The 27,210-nt window shown below is 42.7% G+C and overlaps 1 protein-coding gene across 1 annotated transcript in view; it reads left to right on the top strand.

The window, feature by feature from the left end:
* The window catches only part of PSD (pleckstrin and Sec7 domain containing), a 1,068,830-nt gene that overhangs the window by 645,060 nt on the left and 396,560 nt on the right, over positions 1-27,210 (top strand). The window contains exon 9 of the mRNA XM_086922229.1: positions 13,714-13,772. Coding sequence (XP_086778355.1) covers positions 13,714-13,772 — 59 coding nt within the window. The remainder of the gene's footprint in view (positions 1-13,713; positions 13,773-27,210) is intronic.

Below are 27,210 nucleotides of genomic sequence, written 5' to 3'. Positions count from 1 at the left end.
ATATCTTCACTGCCGCCCTAGAACCCCTTTAGTTGTATTGGTTGCAACCCACCCACTTAAACCACGCCTGATGTTCATATATCTAGTAATTCCTGGTGTGTGAACACTAGGCTACTCTGAATTTCCTGAAGAGGTATTCATATAGTCGCTGGGGATACTATTCCAGCAGATTCATATTGAGGGACAAAGTGCTGTAAAGGGTGAGAGATGCAAGGAAGCGGCTTCTGAGATCACAGATTGTTTCCTGCATCACTTCTCCATCAGTAAACATGGCTCTAATGAATACTTGAATTTCCTTGTTTCTTTTATAGTCAGCACAAACAGATCATGGGTGCTGGCACACTCCATTTCCTGCTTCAGAGTTAAGGGGTGAAAAACAGTGAGTCGACGAAGCACAAAAGTGAGGATTTGTTATAGACATAAAATATAAAAGACAGTTTGCTAAAGAGAAACACTCAGTAGTCAAATATTTAACACAAAAGAGCTAAAATGGCAGATCAAATGCTAATAAAAAATTAAAGTTACAAAGTGTTTCCTCAAAGAGGCTCTCTCTGGCCTGTGCCTTTTTTTGTGCACCCATAATATGTAGCATCCTGCTGTTCCTCTTAACTTCTTGGGAATTACTTTCACTTGACTAAGATTGCTGTCTCCAACCAATGGGGCACCCCCCCTTATAGATCTCATCACCATATGCAAAAAAAGCGCATTACTTACTGTTCTGTGCCTTCAGTTTCCATTCAGGAAGCCTTATTTAACACTTTTTGATTGACATGTGATTTTCCACTACACTGCACATTTCTCCCGATACCCTTGATTCCTCAACTGCAGCAGTAGCGTCACTAAGACCAGTCATAAGTCCTTCTGGTCTCCTTTATGTGTTTATTCACTGACAAGCTAGTACTGATAACTGATAGTACTGATAGTACTGATAACAAGTGCTGCCTTACTTACCAAAGTAGTTACCCTCTTCCATGTGGGCAGTCCATTACTTTCTTCAAGTTTTCCCATCCACCCCAACCCCTTGTAGGAGGAGAGGCTGCAAAGGCTGGGCAGCAGGAGCGACACCTATTGGAGGAACGCCATTTCACCTATAGCCGAAAGCAAAGATAGGAATTCACCAAACTGAGAGAGAGCAGCGCCCTACCTGACAGCGCGTGTAAAGACACAGCGCACGGAGACCAGTAAACAGCGGACCAGTCAATCAAGGATACCGAACTCCCGCCACCAGTCGCGCCGCCGCCTCGGGACTGCAAATCCCGTCAGGCACTGCGGCGGCGCGTTCCCCGACGCGCCAGAAGCGCCGGGAGGGGCTCAATAAAAGCGAAAGCCCTCGGTGGAGCGGGGGGAGGAAATCACCAAACTGAGAGAGAGCAGCGCCCTACCTGACAGCGCGTGTAAAGACACAGCGCACGGAGACCAGTAAACAGCGGACCAGTCAATCAAGGATACCGAACTCCCGCCACCAGTCGCGCCGCCGCCTCGGGACTGCAAATCCCGTCAGGCACTGCGGCGGCGCGTTCCCCGACGCGCCAGAAGCGCCGGGAGGGGCTCAATAAAAGCGAAAGCCCTCGGTGGAGCGGGGGGAGGAAATCACCAAACTGAGAGAGAGCAGCGCCCTACCTGACAGCACGTGTAAAGACACAGCGCACGGAGACCAGTAAACAGCGTACCAGTCAATCAAGGATACCGAACTCCCGCCACCAGTCGCGCCGCCGCCTCGGGACTGCAAATCCCGTCAGGCACTGCGGCGGCGCGTTCCCCGACGCGCCAGAAGCGCCGGGAGGGGCTCAATAAAAGCGAAAGCCCTCAGCGTCGCGGGACGCGAGCGGGACGCCCGGGGCGAAGCCCGGGCAAAGGGCGGGCCCTCTGTGGCCCTCAGGGGCCTGAGGCGGCCGGGACGGGCCACCACCCTAAGTATTTCCCCACTCCAGTACCTCTGCAGAGCAAAGGGGTAGTAACCACTGTTCAAAGATGACCAAAACAACTAAAACACCGATGGCGACAAGATCTACCAGCAGACTAAAAACAGTGAGTACACCTTTGCCCACTATAACCGCTATAGATAAAATGCTGCAAAAAACCATCAATGTTGTGGCGGATGCTATTCAGGACACCGAGAGGAGACTCTCCTTGACACCTAATCTATGCTTCCCTGATCTGTCTTCTCATACTACCTATGATGATCAAAATCTGGATGACACTATCTCATCCCAGGAGTCTCTACTAATACAATCGTTCTCGGAATTACCAAGATCACACATTAAGGAAAAACCCTCTAACTCTTTTTCCTTGGAGTCATTAGCTAATAATCAGGATAACAGTCTTATGATCTTATCTAACATCGCAAAAAATGATCAGCAGACAACGGATATCCCCTTGACACCGGAAGTTGGGACCGAGGAAAATGCCTTACCCGTCATTGTTTTAACAGAATCACAATCACTAACACAACACAAATCTCCAAAAATCAAACGGAAAAAGCCTAGAACCAAACTCCCTATGAGGAAAACCCACCTACCTTCTGGTAAACCCAAACGATCACTTAAAGACATGTGGCAGAAGAAAAGCTTAGTGGAACCCACTGGACCAAAACGCGGGGGACCCCTTCCAACCTCCCCAGAACTATACGACACAGATGGAAAAGCTAAGTCCAATGCGGGAAATTCTGTAGTTAATGAGGAAACAGGTCACATTGATAAGAAGAGTACCTTGAGTTTCCCCTTCATGAGAGAGATTGAAACTTTAATTAAAACACTTCTTCAACCTATTAGTCACCAGATAGATACCATAGAAAAGGCTTTGAGTAAATTTGAGAGGACTCAAAATGATATATCTTCCAGTATTCTTAGATTGCTCAACACATCTAACACGCCTTCTCTTTTTGTTCCTTCATCAACTACACTTAATGTAAAAAATTCCAAAAAAACTGGCAACTCAGTAAAGAACACAGAAAAACAAAATAAGCCACAACCAAAGGGCCTACCCACAACAGACCAAACAATAAAGTCTCAAACAGTCCCCAACCTCACTGTGAACACAACGACTCCTACATTAAATAAACCAAATAACCAAATAGATGAGGATGACGAGGACAGTGAGTGGGCTACAGAGGGACATCCACCTAATACAAACACAGGTGCACCAAAGAACAAGAATCGCACGGCCTCTCCTAAAATTAACACTCAATCAAAAGAAATAGGAGCTCATCCGACCAAACCTACCATTACAAGTTCACTATCACATATCAACCTACCTCCACAGGCCAACCCCTACACGATAGTTATGATTGGGGTGCCCAAAGTCGACGATAACAGGGAGGAAACGCGGGAGGAATTGAGGAACAAAGTCATGCAATGGCTTTCTACACACAGGCCCCTCCCTCAAAATATAATAGGTACTATACACCAAGTCAAAAGAGTAGAGTGGGTGGGCACTCGTTTCAAATCTACAGAGGGTGACTGTATTGTGGTCACCTTTAAACATCTAGGACCGGCAAAATTCATCGCAGATTGGAGGAGCCCGGGGACAAACAGCTTGATTAGGACTATGGGATTAAGCTATTTCTATCCAGCCCGCTTAGACACACGTAGGAATAAAAACAAATATGACTACACTCAAGAAGGATGTCATATGACACAGCCAAATTTCCAACCCTGGCTGGCCCCTGTCCTACCCCGATTTGATAGTCCAACGGGTTTAGATTTCCACCCATACGCTCACCCATGGGGAATCAAAGCATACAACCACCAACCAATTGAAACAGCTGAACGGCAAAGGCACGGTTTTTACCGCGCCTATAACCCTGCTACTGTACAATTTAATGAATACGGGTTCCCTACTGCCAACAGATACGATGTTCTTTACAACTACGACCAATTGGACGAGGTTGACTGACTGTCATCTGATCCATTCCTTGATACTCTCTCCGATAAGGCAAGGAATCCCTCAGAAAGCAATACTAACGCAATAAAAACATCCACCTCCCATGTAGCCTGCTTAGCAAATTCCACCCCCACGACGATATTGAGCTACATAGTCAGCCCCCGAGCACACCAAGCTCATGCTCCGTCAGTGAACGAAGTAGGTAGTCCATCTAAAACCATAGCTCTACAACCTTAGTCATTACTTGAGAACTCAAGGTCTAAGCATGTGACAGGGACCATCCCAGAATCGCGCTCCCTCTCCAACATAAACCCAGAACCTAAATCAGAGCATATTATTTCTAACCCTATCAAAATACTGTCTTGGAACATTGCCGGACTGGCCTCTAAAATCAATGACCCATTATGGGTGGCCTTTGTTAAGAAGTACACCATCCTGTGTTTTCAGGAAACCTGGTTGATAAATGGCAACACCTTCATCGAGGGATTTCAAAGTTTCTTTGTCCACGCATCCCCTTCACCTAGTGGCAGGGCAAAGGGGGGCCTGGCAATATTTATCAGTCTGTCCCTTAAAATGCTGATTAATCATGTGCAGTTGGATAGCAGGAGTATCCAGATCCTGACACTCAGAAGGGGGAAAAAAGTCATAACGCTGATTAATTTCTATAATTCTGTCGCAAATCCAAGTGACTGTAACATCGACAACCTTGTAAACTGTCTAGCTGAAAATTGGACAAAATTACCACAGGACAAAATACTCCTCGGCGATTTCAATACGCATATTTGCGGTAACCCTCTGCTGACAACCCTGGGAGCGTTGGGCTGTGGTCTTAAAACAGGCCCCCACTTCACACACTGCCATCGTGGATCAAAATTGAACACTTTAATGGATTCCACGAATATGACCATGGCACTATCTCTGAAAGAGGACTCCTTTACCTTTGAAAATCCCTCCTACAAAGGATCTGAGTCAGGGTCCATCATAGACCATATCCTTCTTTCTGCCGGTGTGGCCCAACAGGTTCTAAAGTTCGATATCCTTGTGAGCACTTATAGTGATCACAACCCCTTACATCTCGAGCTACAATGCGACTCTTCCGTACTCCAAAATAATATCAAGGATCCAGGGGTACTTAAGCCGGTTAATAACAACCGCCGCCTGAAATGGAACCTGGTAAATAGTGACAAACTGTATGAGATTGTCGCCAAAGACTGTGAACCTGAACTCAAGCTCTGTGCCACAGACTCTGCTTCACCTGAATGCGTTCTATCCGCCTTTGCAGTGGTGTCCAGAAGGATAGAAAAATTTCTGACTGTAACTGCCAAGGGATCAACTGCTCAACACCCACGATGGTTTGATCATGCCTGTTCTTCTGCCAACCGCAAATTAAAGGCTGCTCTTAAAAGCAAACCGAGAAATTTAGCACTGGTAAAGGCCCTTCGAGCAGATTACAAAAATGCACTTGCCTCATGCAAAAAATCTATAAAAACTAAAACATGGGAATCTTTGCTCGACCCCTCAATTTTGGGCAACAGCTCAAAGTTCTGGAAAATAATCAATAAACCTCTTTTTGACGACCCGACCGCTGAGAGTCTCGGCACAGTCATACCAGAGAATGACTGGATCACCCATTTTGGATCTATCTTTAAGAGCGAAGCTCCACAGTCAACAAAATTACCTCATCTCCCCGAAAGCAGCCCTCTACATTTCTCTACTAAAGAAATTGAACTAGGGATTCTTGGTCTCTCTAGCAACAAAGCCCCGGGCCCTGATGGTCTTCCACCAGACCTATTTAAATCCAACATCACCTTATGGGCTCCAATTCTTACATCTGTCATTAACGCCGGGGTTGAAGTGGGAGCCCCTAAATCCTGGGGAGCATCCACTATCGTCCCGGTATACAAAAAGGGCGACAGAACAAAAGCAGTTTGCTATAGACCAATCTCCCTGATAAACTCTGTTGCGAAGGTAGTGGGAGGGGTACTTTTAAACCGGCTGAATGCTTGGGCCAAACAAAATAACATAATGACCCCAGCACAGTATGGATTCAGACCGGGACATGCAACAACTACACAGTGTCTGAATCTATACCTAATAAGTGGTAAATACACCCAAGCAAGAGATGGAACATTGTATATGGCCTTTATGGACCTTTCTTCGGCCTTTGACTGCGTTGATAGGAGCAAACTATGGGAAGTCTTGCAAAACATGGGCGTCGAAAATAACCTAATCAATTTCCTGGCCGACCTACATAACGACACACGTGCTAATGTACGGTACACAAAAGACTTGAAAGTTACGAGAGAGTTTAATATTAACCGGGGCGTCAGACAGGGCTGTATTTTAGCACCTTTCCTTTTTAATTTGTACATTAATGGACTCGAGGATTATTTGGTAAAAACTGACACAGACTACCCTCGTATTGGGAAAACAGGGGTGCCGGTCCTGCTATATGCGGACGACGCCGTTTTGATATCCAGAACCGCATTAGGACTTCAAAAGTTGTTGGATTCTTTCTTCCAATTCATGTCCTCACGCGATCTGAATATTAATAACTCCAAATCTTTTATTATGACGGCTGGAAAAACCCCCAAAAAACGATACCCCTTTTCAGTCAACGGGAAAAGTATACCGCTAACAAAAACATTTTCATATTTAGGAGTACTATTTGACCACAAACTTTCATGGGGCCCTGCTATAAACAAAAAGAAAGGCGAGTTATTAAGAACCAATTTTGGAATATTGGACTTTGCACGCAAATTAGGTAATACCCCAGTGTCCGCTATAATGAAACTATATCAGGTAAAAAGCGTCGCGGTGGCATGTTATGGGAGTGAGCTGTGGGGTTTCTCATCAGTAGAAGCTCTGGTAACACTAGAAAATAATTTTTTGAAACAGGTCCTGAGCTTACCCAAAAGCACCGCTAATTTCTCTGTACATGAGGAACTGGGCACACCATACCTAGGAGACAAAATTGCTGCAAACCCCCTGCTCTGTTGGTTAAACTGTTGGCGCAATGCATCTATACCACTGACACATAGCATCCTCGCTGAAGCCCTTACCTGGGAAGGACATCTTAAGATACCCTGGATGAATTATATTAGAAACTGTTGCAAAGACCTGGGTAGATTGGATTTATACCTAACACCACAGCATACCACAAAGAATGATGTTGATTTTGTAAAAAACACTTTCTTGTTAAAGCGACAACTTGTCAGGGAAGACACCGAGATGAAGAAGTCCAGTGTTAGGAATCATACACTAACAAAGACCTGTGTGTTCTGTGAACCATACTTATCATGGAACATTTCTAGATACGACCGCTTTCTGCTGAGCAGATTCCGATTTGGTCTCTACCACTTGATTTTAGCTGTGCCGAGTGGAGCACATAGAGGTCAAGTGTTGCCAGCTTGCGGCTGCGACAACCTGTCTCCGCAAGACTTGGCTCACTTTTTATTTCTGTGTCCTTATTATTCGAGTCCAAGACAAATGTTTTTAAAACCCTTTCTTAAAAAGTTGAATTTTGTACAGATTAAGCCTGCACTTTTATATCTCCAGATGCTGCATGACGACAGTACTTTTTTTATCTGTAAGTTTTTAAAAACAGCCCGGAAGTTCAGATTAAGCATGGAAGGATGATTCCAAGATGACTTGCACTAAACATGAAATCATGTCTTGAACAGGCATTTTTATTTATACTGGTCTGCTGCATTTTTAACTCTCTCGTGAACTGCCTACTTTTAAAAAAATGTTTATAAAAATCTTGAATGAATTGTATAACAATGTATTTATGTGCTTTTATGACTGCTTCTCTGACAGTCGAATAAAGGATTTTTGATTTGATTTGATTTGGCTGGGCTCTCATAGGTCAATCATCTACTCTGTCAACAGGACCAAAGATTTTTGACCTGATGACAACTAGAAAGGCAAAAACGTCCAGAAAAGTACCCTGTCTCAGTGGCTAATACGCTGTATTAAAATCTGTTATTTTGTTATTCCCTGGCCAAAAAGGAACCCCCAGATGGTAACAGCGCTCATCCTACCACAGTAAAGGCACCTTTTATGGCATTGTCCAGGGGTGCCTATTGCAGAATTATGTGGTTCTGCAATGTGGGTTTCACTTGGAAGTACGAAGAGATGGGCATTTTGCTTAGTCCGTGATAGAGAACTTTCTGGTGTGACAATTCCTCAGACCCACTACCTGAGAGTGCCATTGCTTGTGTATCTTTTCAAAAGTTGTGGAGTCTCCAGTGAGAACATCCATCAGAAGAACACATTACTTATGCTTGGCAAGCAGCTTTATGGTGGAAAGTGCAGATTTGTCACTGATTCCACCGATCTCCCAATTCTTAGGAATGGTCAAAGTTGTCACTTTAATAAGGTCGAAATTTGATTGTAACTCTCCATATCCATTGTGGAATTGCTGTCAGCCTTATTTCTAACTCTAGGGGGCAGATTTACAAGCCCCTTGCGCCACGTTTACGCCGCCTTGCGTGACGCAACAGCAGCGTAAACGTGGCGCATCCCTGCGAGGCATTTACAACGTGACGCATCTAGGGAGATGCGTCACGTTATAAAGGCCAGCACCACAATGGGGGCGTTCCCACGCAGGGTGGGCGTTACGGCCCCTGTGCGCCTTGCAAAAGTGCCTGCGTGAAATCTACAAGATTTCACGCAGGCACTTCCGCGACGCTACTACGTCAATTTCTTACGCCTGCTTCAAGCAGACGTAAGGACTGACGCAGCATGTTAAGTATTGGGCGGCCCTGAGCATTGCCTGAGTTGCGTCGCGCTTGCGACGCGACTCCAGCGATTCGCCACCCTTACGTCACGAGATGCGTCACGCATCTGCCCACCCTTGCGCCACCGCGCACCGCATTGTAAATGCGTCACATCTGCTTTGACGCAAGGGTAGTTTTGCGTGATGCATTTGTTCTGGCGTATCTCTGCTGATATGCAGAGATGCGCCAGAACTCGGAAATATGCCCCTCGGTGCTTAGAAAATAAAATGGAAGCAGATCTGATATTCGGATGCTGAGTTGTATCTATATGGCTCCAGTAATGTAACATCCAGACTGCTAGCTGAAATCGATGCAGGTCTGAATGCTCCTACCAGTGCAAGAGAGCAGTTGCAATATTTTCGGATCCACTCTGGCGCCACTGGATATCCAAAAGGTCACCGCTGCAAGAATGATGGTTGCCATTATTTCCAAGTGTAGCGAAATAAATGGGGTTTAGACTTATGTGAGATTTCATACTCGTTGCAGGAGACCAAACGCAGCATCAGCAGCCTTATAATGAGGTTGAAACACCAGGATACGGCAAGATGAACCACACTCATTCTTGCAGAAACTGTTATTCACTTTTTTAAAACAATTTTTTGGTATTTCAAAAAAACACACAGAGGTCAGACATATATACATGTTAAGCATAGTCAGATAATGAGTTCAGATGTTGTTGCATGCATACTTAGGTCAACATATTCTCACAATAGTTACACACTGGTCATTTGAGTTCAATATCATATGCAGTACAAATAGGTGGAACCTTCAGTTCCAGAACAACCTCTTAGTTCACCAAGTATTTCCCTCCAGGACGTGAGGTCACTCTCTAATTTTGAATTAGTACAAACAGTAGACTTTTCTTCAGCCAGTAGGCATTCCATAATTCTTTATACAACATGTCATAAGCAGATTGTCTATCCTGCAAGCAATGAATCACAACCATCTGACATTACATGTGCTTGCGTTCTTGATAGAATCGAAAACTAAAATACTGTGTTTTATACCCAGTAAAGTCCATTTGCCAGTTACTGTTTGAACAACCTCTAGTACTCGGGTCCGAAACACTGGGCTGCTGAGTATTTCCATATCGTGTGTAGTAGGTCCGGGTTATCAGTTTGGCAACTAAGGCATTCCCAGACAAAGCTCTTGAATAACAGATATAAGAACATAAGGTGCATTGGGAGAAGTCATATGCATTAATTGTCCATCTCTTAGTGTCTTCCTGTATTTTTCCCATTCAGCATTCAGGTGATGTGCACCACAATTAGTCTAGCTTTGTATGTAGCGGATAGATGGTGCCACCCTGGCCAGCGCTGCTATTTCTGTCACTCTGTTCGATTCTGGGTGTCTGCCAGAAAAAACATTCCACGTATCGCAAAGTGATTTTGGTAATCTAGCATATGGCAGGAAATGTCCTGCTTTAATACTAAACGGAATACTCGCTTCCTTAAATGTATGATACCGATGGCATAGAGAAATATGTCTCATATTCACACATCCGTTATTTAACCAACCTGCTACTTTAATTCCCGGCTAGAGTCTGTCTAATTGATATAGGTTTTCATTTAGTGTTTGGCTCGCTGCCTGGCGTTTGGCGGGGGCAGGGCTAATAACCTCTTCAGCCCTGGTGGACTATCCCTGCCATGTTTAAATAGCATTACAGCCGCAGCCCGTGAAGGTAAGAGTGGTAGGGCCGGTGTCTATGTGTGTGGTGAGGGGTAGGGCTGGATAACTAGCTGCCTGGCGTAGATTTATGTGCCGTCAGTGGAGTGACCGCCACTGCCCAATTTGGCAATTTATTTTTGGGAAAGAAAAAGAATATAATGACCCTTACTACCTGAGAGTCTTCACCCAGTATTTGGAGATAAGTTAAAAAAAACATTCTCTCCAGTACCAGCAGGCTTTCTCTGGCAATCCCGAACAGAAAAAAAGCAATTCACACTTTTACATCAAAATAAGGCATATGACCTGAGACACTCATCCAAAAGCCTTACCTTGTGCAAGTGGCCGAAAAATAACTGTCCACCAGACCCTACATAGAGTGGATGGACCATAGGTTTTTTAGTATCGAGTGGGGCATCCTGTCCCATTTCAGCCACATTAATGATACCTTATATGTTATTCCATGGTCTCTTAACACAGGGCTTTACACATACTCCTGTGGGGGCCTTCTAATAGTCGACTTTCTCTATCAAACCATTTTTTTACTGGATCCAGCTATTGTACAGGAAGTACTACAGAATATATTTGCTTGAGGCCTGTTTAGGAATTTGCTTTCTATCACTCTCATTGTAGTTTGACTGGTCACACAGGTTCTTGGAAAAGAGGCAGAACATGATGCAAGAACAAGGTAAATGTACTTTTCGGGTAATGCAAGTGCTAAATGTGACTCTCCCTCCATGACAATACCCATTCTTTCCATCCAGTGGAGCATATGAAGGGCTTCAACATGGGTGGTCTGTTAAAATGAAGTAATGATTAACGTCTCTTGCATAGTTGAGACATTTTGGCACTCAGTGACTTGTTTATCCCGAGGGACTATTTCTGCTTATTAAAGTGTTAGCATTTTTAATAACCCTTTTTTGTTCTGTTAATGGCTATGTGCTATTTCCAAAATTATGTAACAGAGGGAGAACATGAACCAAGATTACATTATATAATTGTTTGTTTTGTGTATTGCAAGTAGACAACCAAATGCTTCTAGGTGATGTCAAATTGAATATCAATTAATTGTATGACCGTAAATAGATGCAGACTTGGAAAAATACAAAAGTGATGAGCCAAATCCAGAGCTTTACAATATTTCAAAAATGAGCCAAATCCCAAGAGCTTTACAATATTTGAAATACTTACTTGCATGCTTGGGGTGTTTTGGAAAATAATTTCATAGGCTTGTTGATTGAACCACAAACATTCTGCTACCAACTGAGATCTGTTTCAGTGTGAATCCCAGCAATGTTGGATCATTCAAAAAACAGAGAAGCAAATTAACACACTTAGCACCCAGTAAGTAAGGGTCTTATTTGCAGAAGGCATTATGAGTCAAGCAGAGCATTCTAAACATTATGGGTCCTAGTGACAAGCTGCATTTTGTAGTATTTTTAGTAGTAATACAATAGTGGTACTAAAAATACTGCAAAATGCTTTTCACAAACCTACAAGTGTAAATCCCCACCTCCTAGACTCCTCATTTTTCGATAATTAGATCCTCAACGCATCTTTGTTTACCAGCTAGTAGTAAATGGGGGAGGGACCAGAGGGATTGGCTCGAAAAAGTGGCATACTTACTACTAAATGGGCAGGGTTTAGGAGAAGTAACGTAGAGTTAGGGAGGGGGTTGGGCAGAGAAGAGCCCTCTTACAGTAGAGAGTAAGTCTATTGCACTTCTAAAGTTACTACAGCCCAAAAAGGGCCCACAGCTGTAGTAAATTACTCCTGCTCAGAGCTGAAGTATGTCAAGGACTGTCCATGGCCAACCCCTTACTGCAACACCATCCCATAGAAAATAACGGAGGTAAGGACTTAAAATAATCCGTAGAAAATAATGTTAAAATAAATTACTTAAAATAGTTGAAATATAAATACATATAATTTAGTGTTAAAAGATAAATCTCTAAAAATAAAACATATTTATTATTTAATTATTAAATATGTAACAACCTTTTATGAATGTATTAATCAATGTAACATTTGTATTAACATAACATTCAAATACTTTAATTTAGTTCTATACATCTCTTTTAATAATTATTCATGCATTTAATAAACATTTTGCTCTAAGTAGGATTTTATTTTAATTTAAAGTTCAAAAAATTTAAAGCTCAAAAAATGATAAGGATCTACAGTTTTATTGTGTACAGTTTTTGTATTTACAATTTGCCAGTCATCATGCAACATATCATTCCCAAATCTTGGTGCATATTGTCTCACCCACCTGCCTTGACACCTAGAAGGAAACAAAAACACTATAATAAATAAATAAATAAATAAGGGTCATCAGCAAATACTTAAAATCTTTATATGTATTAGGGAGGAGTGAGACCAAAGTTGGAGCTAATGATAAAGCAGAGGTAGTGACATAGCTGAACCCTGGGATGTACCAGGATTAGTACTACTGAATGACGATTCAAATGTTTCAATAGACACTACTTGCTTGCAGGGTATAGAAAAGTAGCTAATAGTTTCACTAAGCTGCTTTTTTGTACCTTTTTTATTTCTCCAAACGGGGTAAAAATAGGAAGTGATTAATGGAGCTGGAGTGGATAGGTTCCTCTAACAATTAATATTACTGCACACAGCGCTGCCAACCATCTCCCATCCCTGGCCGTCAGTTACAGAAACAACTGTTGATGTCATTCCTGAACCTCTTGCATTAGCCTCATGTAGCTCTGGAGTTGAGGGTTAACCATTCTCTCCTTTAATTTGGACAGCAAAAGTTGTTGACATTTTGACCTACAATTAGGAGGGCCTGTTTGATCCAAGTATGTCTTTTTTCTAAGATAAGCTTCCATGCTGTCTCACCATTTTCAGTCATCTGGGCAAGAAACCACCAGATGTAGGAAAATAGTCAACCCGCAGAAAGGTTGGTGAAGAAGAGAGAAAGATAACATGATAAATTAGCAAGTGCAGGAGCAAATAATACCGGAGCCAGCTAGAACTGAAGAAGAGGAGAACATGTTTGAATTTATAAATGCAGGAGAAAATTAAGAATTTGTTGAAGCGTCGGTAGCAGAGAGAAAGAGAAATTAACTTTTTTCTAATTCTTTCACCTCACCGGTCACAATCTTAATGTAGCCTATCTATTCCTTGTTGGGATTTGTTGACAGAATTACCAGTTTGAGAGCATTTAGCCTGAAGCCTTTACACTGTAGTCCCTCAAGCCTTCATTTATTATATTTTCTATTGCTCTCCAATGTTTGTAATCTGCTCAAGTATTATGTGGCTGTAAGGGGATGAGAAGAGCATTTCCTGGGGTATATGATTTAGTAATTAACTCCCCTGTTTTAGAGAAATGGTCTTTCATGTGCTGCCCTTGTCTTTCTTTCAGATGGCGTCCATACGCTGACATGTGCACTGATGCTGTTGAACACAGACCTTCACGGCCATGTAAGTAGCTATAAATACACAGATATTGCTTCACCTTTATTTGACCTTAAATTTGCAGTGGGTGCATATACTTCATTAATAATGTGAAATTACATTAAGAACATGAGAAGACTTGTGAACCAGTCCGACTTAGCCTCCATGTCTTGGACTTGTTAGTGAAAAAAACCATTCACAATCTGCAAATATGATTATTTAGTTACAGACGTTTTAGTCTTGTGATGTTAATAAACATCCTCATGCAGGATTGTAGTTAATATAAACAATGTTTCTTCTTTCCAATATATCTTCTATATAACGCACTGATTTAGAAAATCTGTCTGAGGCCATTTGATTGCTGGGTTTTTGTTTGCTTTTACTTACAAATTATTAATTGAAATCCTATGTAATATGGTTCATGTATTATCAAATCAAGCTTTATTTGAATTGTATAATACATTCATAAATGCAGTAACACATTAAAATGTAGAAAAGTTAAAAAGGTAAAAACAAACTATTTTATCTTATAAAACGTCTTATAAAAGATAAATCTAAGCAGATGTAACAAAAGCCCAAGTACGTTAATTCATAAGCTAGCCAGATCCTAATGTGTTTAAAAACTTCCTCTGCTTATAAACTGCTGATATGTAGGAGGGCATAATACAACACAGCAAAGGGATGGACAATGACTGGAAAAACAGAAAAGCTTGGCGACATTGTGCAAATATATATGGTCATGTAAGAAAGGTAATAAAATTCTCTTCCTCAGGGCTTTGTAAAATTTACAAAATAGTACTGTATGCATTGTGCTCTGGTCAAGCACATTTTTGCTTTAATAAGAGGCCTTTACCAATCATTGACAGTAAGATAGGTTATCAGTCAGTGAAATGTGTTCAACTTAAATCTTGTGAGGAAAAATCTATGTCTAGCATTCTGAACAAAAAACTACATAGGGTTGAATGTCGTAAGTGACCAACATCAATTGGTTATTGAGAACACTAGGTTTTAATAGCTCAGACGTAAGTCTGAGGTTCTGAATCAGAGAAATGCAAACCTGTTTAAGGTCTTTTCTGCTAATTTGGAACAGTGTGTCATGAGAGTTAAAGTACTCTGAGTGCCCTAAATGAGAGCACAGGTGTTTTTTTTTATATAATTCAACCATGGGATTTTTAGAGAAAGAGACTTATTAAGTCAGTCCCTAATAATCTCCTGGTTGAAGGTAGTCTCGTCTGAATTCTAATTCTTCTGTCAGAGTAGAAGTGTCTGTGTTCTGGCAGCATCTGATATAAATGGTTCAGAGTGACAGATTACCATGGGCAGCTCTGGGGGACCAATGAGAGATTCATAAAAAAGGAGTTTTCCACGGATTGAAGGGATTGGCAGTCACTATACTCCCAAAGCTCGAGCCCCATACAGGGCAGACGACAAGCACTTGGTCTTATTAATAACTAGCATTTCCCTGGATGGTTTGTTACTTAATGTAGTCGCAAAATTCTGTGACGCATTAATGGCACTCATGAAATGAAGTTTCCTGGTTGTATTCGCCTGGTTCCAAGCCCCCCATCTGTCGAATACGATGCCCAAATAGGAAAAAGAAGACGTAAAATAGATTTTAGTGTCCACAATCATAAAATCACGACAGGAGGCAAGTACGCACCCCTGTCTGACTCCCTGTTCGACACTAAAAAGTTGGTACATTCCCCATAAGGCCGTAGCGGACCCTGGCTCTGCTCCCTGAGTATAGCTCCCTCAAAAACTGAATAATGGGAGGATCCACCCCAAGCTTAGACATAATGGACCGAAATTAGTCATGTATTACGCAGTCAAAAGCGTAGGATAGATCAATAAAAGCTAAAAACACATTGATCCATTTTCATTTGAGTATATTTTCCAACTAGCAAATTTAAATTAAGACCCTGTTTTACTGTTCCAAGACCACTGCGGAAGCCAAATTGCTGGTCTCATAATATATCATTGCTTACTGCCTACTCTTTCAGTCTTCCCAAAAGAATGCGCCTTGCCACTTTCACAAAAAAAATCAAGCAGTGATGTTGGGCTATAGAAGACCGGTGAGGGTGGTCTCCCTTTTTAAAGAAAGGGACTATAAGTGATATTGACTATGTACTCAAGAAATCTACAGAACAGAATGTGCCTAACAACTGGGTTAGTAGAGGACCCCAAAGGAGGATCTTAGGTTTGAAGAGGTTGACAGGGATACCATCAGGGCCAGGCTCTTTTCCACCTTTACTGCTCACAAGGGCCCTATTGACCTCCTCGAGGGAGAACATTAGGGTAGAGATGTTTCTATATGAATCTGAAGAAGAGGCCTCAGTGAAATAGGGTGCTAACCTCCCCCGCTTCCTATTCAGATTTGAGTAGATGTTTCTAAAATGAGCCAACCACTCTGCATCAGTAATGGCGGACTCCAATCTAGGGGCGGATCGTCTCTCATATGAGGACTATTAGTCATGCGCCAAAAGGCTGCACAATCCTTGGAGAGACTGTTGTCGTAAAGTTAGGGAGAGAATATGTTTTAACGGCTAGAGTGGTCGAGCTTGAAGCTGGGGAACCGGGTTCAAGTCTCGACATCCTATGATTTTGGGCAAATTACTTAATCTGGAATAGTTTACCTGCTTGTCAGGAATGTTGCTTCTGTTATACCTAGCGACACACACAATTTTGTTTCCAAAATCTTCTATGAATCCATTTTCTACACAGACTAGGCAGCCACAGTTTTCAGCAACACCAGCGTTCAGCAACATTAGCATTCATCAGCGTCAACAATAGGCTCCTAAGAAACCCTTTGCGCCTCTGCAATTGTTTTTTTTTTTTTTTTTTTTTGTCCTCATTAGCCATAAAGTCGATCCAACTATGCTCTTAACCTCTCAGACACGAGGACCGTCCCCCCCATAGCACCAAGGAGCCCAATGCTGAGCTCCAGGTGCCCAGAGAGCCGGCCCCTATGCTTCCAGCAGAGCTTGAATAGACGTACTCCCTTCAGACCAGTTCGGCCAGTTGTCCAGTTGCTGTACGATACCACCCTTTTGGACAGAGAGATTTTAGGCCTAATCATCGGACCCGGGGGAAAAAAAAAAAAAAAAACCCCGGGTAGGCTAACTATCCCTCCTCCAATCGATCAAAAGGTGCCAAAATGTAAGAGATCGAGGGCTGCATGTTCTCAATAAGTCCAGCTTTGAAGTTGCGTATAATGAAGACAGCCACTCTGCATGTGTTGGGAGATTTATGTTAATCCAGTTTTTACAAATCTCTCTTCTAGCCAGTAAGATGGCATAAAACAGAAAATCTCTCTCTGATCCCTTGATGTTATAATTTAATCCGAAGATGACCAAAGACCATGACCACGGGATAGTGACACTAAGAATAGATTTGAGTGTTGTTCTAACTTCATGCCAAAAGGTGGCAATACTCGGACACTCACAAAACATATGCAGGTCTGACGCTGCTGGTAAGGAACATTTACTACAGCACTTCCCTGTTTGGAATTTCGACAGCCGTTTAGGAGAGTAATATGCTCTATGAAGTGTGAAGAAATGATTGCGCCTCAGCCATGCTGGCTTGACGATTTTATAGAGGAGGATAAAAGATTCCTCCCAAATATCTCCCCTATCTGGTTCTCCCTCCGCACCCCAAAGTTTTTCCGGGAGGTTAAAGTCTCGCTCTCCATCCTCTATAATATGCCAATAGAAGAGTGCAACTTCTTTTTTCCCCGCCGGTCTTTCCACTAGGATATTCTCTAGAGGACTCTCCTGTCCCATCATTCCTTTCTTCTTAATTTGAGTCCGAATCCAACTTCCTATTTGTAGATATACTATCCAGGAGAGTGGTGATGTTACTTTAAGCTTGAAGATATCCCAACCCAAGATTGTTCCTTCCGTCAGCAGATCCCCCCACTTTGTGATCCCTGCGTCCAGCAGGATTCTTTTAACTGTGTTGGCTTCCTGTGGTGCTAGTCCAGGTAGGTCCCAAATTGGGGCATGTTCGGATAGATGTCCTATCCCGATCTTAGATTTTATTTGGGACCATTCTTTTAAGCTACTCAATAGTGTCTTTAATCTAATTTTTTTGAAAAACTTCTGGTGGCCGAACTTGAAGAGAAAACCATTCACTGGAAGGTCCGAACCCAGTAACATTGCCTTGTACATAAGCCCATTTGCATTTTCCCAGGGGAGCTTAAGTAACATCCTAGAGTGGGTCAGATGAAATGCCCAGGCATAATATTCCAGGTCTGGCAAAGCAAGCCCCCCTTTTTCTCTTCTCCTTCTCAGCTTTTTCCAAGCTAATCTGCTGGATTTATATCCCCAAATGAATGAGTTAATGTTTTGCTGGCATTTTGCAAGCTGCTTGGTGTCAAAAATTAGTGGAATGGAATTAAAAATAAAAGTGAATTTCGGGAGAATACTCATTTTTATCAGGCTAGTTCTCCCATAGATGTTAAGCTGGAGAAAAGACCAGGCTTTCATAAGAATTTGGGATTCTCGGGAAATACGGGCTAAGTTGTTTTGAGCCAAGTGATCTAGATCTTTAGTTATTGTGATGCCAAGGTACCTCATTGAGGATTTTGTCGGAAGTTGAAGATTGTGAATATTCCAGACCATAATTTCGGTTTTTCCTGCGTTGATTTCGTAACCAGAGAATTTCCCAAAATTTTCCGCTTTCTTTATAATGATGGGAAATGCCAATGTAGGATCAGTTGTGTATATGAGAATGTCATCGGCATAGAGGCCAATCTTCTTTTCCCAGCCCGAAAAATTAAAATGTGGGATGTTGGTATCCTCCCTAATGGGTTGTGCAAACGGTTCTACATATAAATTAAAGAGAAGGGGGGACAGGGGGCAACCCTGTCTTGTTCCTCGGCTGATTTTAAAAGGAACTGTTCGTGTACCGTTTATTAGTAGAGATGCTCTGGGGTTGTTATATAGTAAGCCTATAGTCCTACAAAATTTGGGTCCCAAGTGAAATTTAGTCATTATTGAATTTAAGTATGCCCAATTTACCCTATCGAACGCTTTAGTGGCGTCGAGGGTCATGATGGCCAGGGGTAGGCCGAAAGTTGAGGCAATATCCGAGGCTCCCACCAAATCATAGGTTAGATCAGCCAGTTGCCGACCTCTGATAAACCCCTTTTGATCAGGGTGAATGATCGAACCAATCTCGCTTCCCAATCTCGCAGCCAAAATTGAAGTAAAAATCTTGTAGTCATTATTGAGAAGCAAGATTGGGCGGTATGATCCACATTCGGCTGGGTCCTTGCCGGTTTTTAATATTAGAGCTATATTGGCTTCCCCCCAGGAGCTTGGTGGTGTCTGCCCTCTGATCATTATGTCATTAAAAAGATTCGTAAGGACAGGGGTAAGCGTGGAATTGAGTACCCTATATAATTCCCCAGGGAGGCCATCTGGTCCCGCGGCTTTGCCCTGTGATAATTGCTTAATGGTGTTATAGACTTCTAATTCAGTGATCTCCTTATCTATATTCTCTGTTTGGGAACTTTCCAGTTCCGGGAGGATTATATTATTCAACCATTCGTTCCTTTCATCTTCATTGACATTCAATTCCTCTGTGTATATGTTCTGGAAGAACTCCCTAAAAGCTTCTCCTATGGCCGTGGTTGTTGACCTTCTATTAGCTTCCCCGGTGACCCTCACGTCTTTAATGCAATTTCTTGATTGGTCCGCTTTAATTTTCCAGGCCAACAGTTTTCCTGCAGATTCCCCATATTCGAAGTGGGCAAGTTTACTTGCCTGCCATCTTTTATTAATTCTCTCCTGCAATAGTGTGTCTAGCTTGGCTTTTAATTCGGCTTTCTCCTCTTGATTATCTGAGGGGAGCTGTTCTAGTGATTCTAAAAGAATTAATTCTTGCTCAATATGTCTTATTCCTTCTTCATATTTCTTTCTCCTGTATGAGGCCCTCCCTGTAATGCACCCCCTAATGAAGGCCTTCCAAGCCTCCCATACTATAACCACGGAGGTAGAACCTAAATTTTGGTCTAGGAAGGAGACTGTTTCCTGCGTCAGATAATCTTTCTCCTCCTCCTCCAGTAGAATTGTACGGTCGAAAGACCAAGAATGGTGGGTAGATTTCTGATCTAATTTTACAGAGAAAAAGATAGCAGAGTGGTCTGACAAGTGTAGAGGGAGGTATGTTATACTTTTAACCAGGTCTTTGATAGATTGACTAAATAGAGCATAATCAATTCGTGATTTATGTCTGTATTTATTGTTGTGGTAAGAGACTCCCAAAACCTTGCCGGACCTTTGTCTCCATAGATCTATTAGGCCAAGGTTCGACATACATCTGAGCAATGTATCCCTCATATTACTATGAACGACCGCTCTAGAAGTGGGAGATTTATCTAACTTTGGATCTAGGACAAGATTGAAATCTCCCACCCATATTATGGGATCAGAACAAGTAATCAAGTGGTTCTGCAGGATGTTTAAATAAGAAGGGTCGTCCTGGTTAGGTCCGTAATAGCTGACGATGGTTACATCCTTCGAATGTAATTGAGCATTGACTATCAGCCACCTGCTGCTTGAATCTGTTTCCCAACTCGTAATCTGGGCCCTTGCAGCTTTTTTAAAAATGATGGCTATACCACGAATGCTAGTGTTGTGATCTGTAGTTACAAATATATCAACCCATTTGAGCTTTTTAAGTATGTCTGTGATCTCTTGTTTATTCAAGTGCGTTTCCTGGATCGCAATGATCTGCGCGGGTGAGTCCCGTAGGTACTGTAAAATTCTATTTCTTCTAGCCCTGACACGCAGACCATTTGCCTCTGCAATTGTTTAGTCATTCATTCATTTCCAACCTTCATCCTGTGTCTCTGATTTTGCCCTTAACTAATTTGTGATGGCTTGTTCAGGGACATTTGGTCTTCTATTTGTCTGGTGTGGTTTGTTTATTCCTGTTGTTGTGGTAATCTAGCTAGTCCTGTCTCTGATTCTTGCTCTCCAAATCTCTATGAGCGGGCTGGACGTATGACTCACCAACTACCCCTGAGAGTATTTGTCAGGATCCCTCTATCCTGCCGTAGGTTGTCACTGCTTGAATACCTAATGTGACCCTGCCTTCATCATGAATAATAGTTTGGAACGTGTGCTTCATTTCAGTGTTCATTCACAGACTTTACAAATCCTCTTGGAAATCAGATCCACTCCAGATTACATTCCAGGGTTTACTTATCAGCTCCTATTGCATTATGGTACATTTATGCCTTACCTGGTAGTCAGAGCTGGAGAGGAGCTTTTTAGTGAATCTTAGTGTATTTTGAGCTCTGTGTTAGCATTCCGTTACGTTACGTTAAAAATATTTGTACCGCGCACGTTCACCAACGGTTTCATGGCGCTCTTGACATAACGGCAGCTAGGGTGGAGGAGTTACTCGGGTGTTGACTGAAACAAGAAGGTCTTCAGCAGTTTACGGAAGTGATCTTAATTGGGGCAGAGGCGGAGTGCAGTGGGAAGGGAATTCCAGGTGGAGGGTGCCATGGCAGAGAAGCTGAGGCCACCGTGCTTTTTCCGCCTGGTTTTGGGGATAACCAGGAGGTTGTGAGAAGCAGAGCGGAGGTCTCTATGAGGGACGTACCGTGTCAGGCAGGAAGAAATGAATGCTGGGGCTGAATCAGATAGGGCTTTGAAGATGACACAGCCAAGTTTAAAGATGCAGCGTTTGGTGATGGGGAGCCAATGGAGGCTACGCAGAAGAGGAGTGACATGCTGGTATTTTGGCTGGCGAAAGATCAGGCGGGCTGCCTGATTCTGGACAAGTTGCAGCCGGTGGAGGTGGATTGATGGAATTCCGGCATACAACGTGTTAGCATAGTCGAGTCTGGAAGTGATCAATGCTAGGATGACTAAAATCAGAGCATCTCTAGTGAGGAACCTACTGATCTTGCGGATCCGCCTAAGGTGGAAAAAGCAGGATGAGGTAACTGCGTTGATTTGAGGCCTCATGGAGAGGTCCTCGGAGATGATCACCCCCAGACTCTTCACCGTGCTGACTGGGCTAGGTGGAGTCCCCAGAGAGGAGGGCCAAAAGGTGGAATTCCCAGCATGCCATGTGCATTGCCTGAATTCCTGTCATATTCTGATGCAAAATTCAATCTTTGTCCCACTCTGGAATGTTGTTCACCCCACTGGTTGCTTTCTGTAATTTCAGTGCACTCCTTCAAGCAGTGAGCTGGAGGTAGGACTTAAACTGTTCTCACTGGCACTGTGCTGCAATTCCCTCCCACCTTTTCTGAGTTCCAATCGCCCTGAGTGGCTGTGAGCCAGGGGGAGTGATTTCAGACTGGTTTCTGCATTCAGAATTCATGCTTCAACTGCTAATACTGGGAGCTCCTGCTTTCTTCTCCATTTGCCTGCACTGCTGGACCTCTGGAGTGCTAAGAGGAGTTCAGTTTCCAGCCACTGCTTTTTGCAGTGTCCTGCATTCCTGTGGATGCCCTGACCCGCATTGTGCTTACATGTTTTCGTTGCTTCACAGTTTCACTTTCTTTCTGCCTATCCTTTCTAACATCTAATCCTGAATTCTGTATTTCCGCTGTTGGGATTTGACCACACATTCGCAGAGCTGATAGCGGTTCATTTTGCGTCTGTGTTCTAATTTACTATTCTGACGCTGTTTTTGAATTCCTATGTTACTTTACTAACAGGATATTACTAGTTCCATTGCCTGTTGGGCACATTCTTGAATTCCTTGTTCTGAATCCTAATTCCAGTTTCTCATCATTACTTGTCCCAGTGTCTGTTGGGTACTGCCTGCTTTTGATCCCAGTGTTCTTGTTCTTGATTTCTGAAGCCCTGTTCAGACTTCCTTTTCTTGTGTTTTTCTGTGTCTCCTATCTGTTTTTTCAGTCCCGTATTCTGCTTAGTCTTTCTACACTGCTGTTGTTCCATTCCAAATTGGGTTCATTCTCTGTTGCAGTCCATATCCGTACAGTGGAACCTTCGGTTTGGTCTCCATTCTGATCAGGTAAGGTGCACCTAGTTTCTTTGGAATCTTACCTGTCTCAGCGTTATTGTACTTGGTCTCAATCCACCATACCCTGAGTAGAACAGTCTCTCTAACAGCAGCCCTGAACTATGACTTCGCTGTTTGACTGTTGTTAAGAGCAATCTCCTGGTGTCAGTCCAAAAGGGCTTTCCTAAACTGCTAAGAGATCTGTTATGTCCAACACAAGAGAATGATAATAGGTTGAAGTCCTTTATTTAGGAAAAAGGTGTACACAGAAACCTCATCCGCAGCCCCGGCAGTGAGAAGCCCACACAGCCCTTCTTTACAATGATCCTGCTCCCTTGGTTACAGACCCTCTCATGCCAAAGGTTCTGTAACCTAAGATACCACATCACCTCCCTTGCCTACACAACAAAAGAAACAGCAACAAAACAAAGCATGGAAACGAAAGATAAAAAGAAACAAAGAAGGAGAAAATAAATCATGAATAGAAAACTGTAAGAAAATACCAAAACAAAGTCACATATTACTGCCATGTTAAACATGTTCGCACAAGCGAGCTGGGCATTTTCGTACACGTTTGGGCCGACACTTGGGTTCTTCAGTCAAACCGGGTCCAGACCCTGCATTTCGCTGAGACAACATAGCACTTAACCCTGTAGCGCTAGCATCCACTGTGATTATTGACTTACGATTTACATCAAATGGACTTAAAACATTGGCCTCGCATATTTCTTTTTTTATGTTATCAAAGCATTTCTGGTGTTGTATGCCCCACAAAAAACTCACTCCTATTTTTTAGCAAACCCCTCAAGGCAAACAGTTTTATCAGAATTCTTTTTTTTTACTAACTTGGCATAATATTCAATTAAGCCCATAAATTACCTTAATTGATCTTTGTCTAAGAGAGGAGGGTGCTAGGTCAGTTGCACTGCACAGACTTTTCTTTGGTTTAACTCAAGCTGCGCTTATGGTGTACCCAAGATAATCGATTTGTTCTAGCATAAATTTACATTTCTCTTTGAGTCACACTCACTTCACCCAATTTTTCCAAAACAAGTTTCAAGATAACATTATGTTTCTCCACAGATTTGCCCAAAATTTAAGTTATCATCTTGGAAATAAATTGTATTATTGATTCCTTTAAAAATCTCAGTGACCATGAGCTGGAAAACACTAGCGGCTGATGATAGTCCAAATGGTACTCATGTGAATTGAAATGTCCCTTCAGAGGTGATGAACGACGTGAGATGCTTAGAGTCGTTGTGCAGTATAATCTGGTGGTAGGCGCTCTTTAGGTCGAGCTTAGAAAATAACTTAGCATCTTTCAGAGTGGCCACCAATTCACTAATATTCAGTAGGGGAAACGTGTCAGCCACCACACATTGATTCAACAATCTCAACTCCACACAAAATATCAATTTTCCATCAGCTTTCTTCGTGATCACCACGGGAGACACGCAAGGAGAGGCCTCCACGGGTTCTATCACCCGAGCCTCTAGCATCTTTTTGATACGTTTTTTGACGTCCTTTCTCACCACAATTGGCACCCTCCTGACGTTGTGTTGTACGATATGGCATCTTACTTTAAAACGATGCAATGCACATAACCCTTTAGTTTTCCTAGCTCTTTCCTAAAAAGGACCTCTGCCTCCTCAAAATATTCTCAACCCCTTCATCCTCAATGTTCATAACCTGTTTAGACGCTCGGGGATTCACTATGATCCGCGTATCGTATTGTGCACTCAACCTAGGATGAGGTAACCTTGCTCTGCCACATAGACTTTACCAGGTATTTCCCTGCCAGAAAACATGATAGTAGCTTAGAAATACCCCACCAAATCGATGGATTCACCATGGTATCTACCAGGGGAAATATCCTCGGGCAAAATTATTTGTTACACCACACTTCTTCAAATAAACTCTTCTCAATTATAGGGTATTTAGATCCGGTGTCTACCATCAAACATATTTCACACCTATCCACCACAAACAAGGCTTTAAGCCTATTTTTTCTTCTGTCATCCTCATTCTGCACTTTCTCATCACCAACAACTAAGATTTTGTCGACCTGTGTAGAATCCACTTCTTCAACTTCTTGTACACTGGCTACTCTAGAACGAGGTTTAATCTTGCAGACCCTTACATAGTGACCAACACAGCCACATTTCATACAGGCTTGTTTTGCTGCAAAACAATATTTGGAATCAGAGGAATGAGCAACACTCCCACACCTATTGCAAGACTTAAAGTTTGAACGTTTGGTGTGAATGTTTTTTTTATAGAACTTCCCCTTGTGTTTGACAGCAGCTATTACTCTCATGTTGTCTTCACTGCGGTCAGCGTCCTCAAAATGATCACAATCTGAAACTTCAGTAACATCATGGCTTTGTAAATGAAGCAAATGTCGACAGTGGACCCTGCAACAATCTGACCCGCTATCCTTAATTAATATACATGTAGTGGAAATCACCCACCAGATGTGTGTCCACACTGTTAATACACCCACTGCCACGGTGCAATCCAATACAGGATTTTAACAATTTGAAAACAATCGCAAAGGTGCACCACTAACCACAGCAGAAAACTTACACTTAACAAAATATCAGGTCTGTGTCCATAGCATTTATCTTCAAATATCTTCTTTTATTCAAGTTGTGTTTAATTTGAAAAGAGCAGCCGTCGTGTTTCGTCCCGACAGATGGACTTCTTCAGGGCATTCATACAGTACTGGGCACTCCTGGTCAATATGTTCATCAGGGTGATAGACACAGTTCAAATAGGATGGCAGATATTCGCATTCACCAGGAATTAATATGATGGCAATAGATGCTTCTCTCAAATATAAGTGAAAATAGCAGTATGATGACCAGCTCAGAGTGCTTCAACAGTCCCACCGAAGTAGGGTGGACTGATAAGACTTTGAGCGTATTAAGGTCGAATCTGGAGATTGTCATTTATATTATCAGTCCATCCTACTTCGGTGAGAATAATGCAACATAAATCTCGCATACGCTGTAAAATACAGGAAGCCCCATTGGTCCAGCATTATGAGCAACATGGGCACAGTGAGAATGACCCAAGTTGATCAGTATTGCTAGTGGTGAAATCTGTGCATAAAACAGTGCTTCAAATGAACTTAAACCGCCTTGAAGCTAGGATGATTGAAAGGTACCACACAGCGATAGAGGGCCTAAATGATCGGGATGAAATCTGGGCGTTAATTCGACCTCATGTACAGATGTAGGGATCATTGTGCATTTACAATGGTACACTGTTGAAAGGACTAAGATACCCAGGACTATGTACATATATTTCTGTATTTCTTGCTCTGTTTTTTTTTTTTTTTATATTTCTTTTTATTGAAAATATAACAACAGCAAGGTAAAAAATATCTTACACAGCGTGTCAACTCAAACGGAGGAGGAAAAGTCGTTACAGTAAATCAATACGTTTATATAAAAAAAGGGGGGGAAGGAGGGGGAGACAAAAAGAAAATAATACACATGTAAGAAACCGTCAGAATGTGCTTCAGGGGGAAGATGGAATATCAGAGTTATTTGCAATAGGCGGTGCACAAATATCTCCACAGTAAGCATTCCAAGGCCCCCATATTCTGCACCACTTCCGGGGGCGGCCCCGGGCCAAATACACTGTTTATTCTCGGAACATGCACCAATCCATATTTTCTTTCCATAATGCAACGGTGGGTGGCCTGTTGGATCCCCACAATTGAGCAATGTCGCGCTTGGCGATCCTGGCCCCCAAGGTTGCCCACTGTGTCTGGGCTATGTTACAATCCGTGGCTTCCCAGATATTCAACAGACATCGCCTAGCCTCTGGTAAAAGGGCGACCCCCGTAACATCCTTCATCACATCGTGCACCCCACTCCAGTAAGCGGCAATCTCACAACACTCCCAGATAATGTGGAGAAATGTCCCAACCTGCCCACAGCCCCGCCTGCACAAACCCTCTTCAGAAAGGCCCATGCGCACTAATCGAGGGCCCGTGACATATACCCTATGAAGGATCTTAAGTTGAACCAGTGTGAGTCGAGCCGGTATCGCAACCTCCTTGGGAGAGGAGATCGCAGATTGCCAGTCCTCGTCATCCAGTTCAAGGCCGTCACGGGTCCACAAATCACGAAGATGCAACAGGAGATCTGATTTACCATTTATTAGTGTTTTATAAACTAAGGAAATAGTGCTGTCGGGTACATGACCGTCCAACAATCTATCCTCAAGCGGGGAGGACTCCGGGATCACCTCCCCGACAGGAAAAACCGACTCATACTCCTTCTTAAGCAGATCAAACGATTTAATCTGGCCTTTCACCCAGAGGTCTCCCACCTTACTGATACCGATGAGGTCCCACTTATCAAATCCCTTCGTGTTTCACAATTTACCCAGTTTATCTGAGCCAAAAAGCGGAGTCGCTCGAGTCAAGTGGTCTTTCCACCCCATCGAGTTAGTAGCGTCT

This window comes from Lissotriton vulgaris, chromosome 5 (genome assembly GCF_964263255.1).
Source record: "Lissotriton vulgaris chromosome 5, aLisVul1.2, whole genome shotgun sequence".
In the NCBI taxonomy this organism is placed as follows: domain Eukaryota; kingdom Metazoa; phylum Chordata; class Amphibia; order Caudata; family Salamandridae; genus Lissotriton; species Lissotriton vulgaris.
The sequence above is the reverse complement of the archived record's forward strand: the minus strand, read 5'-3'. Positions and strand labels throughout refer to the sequence as shown.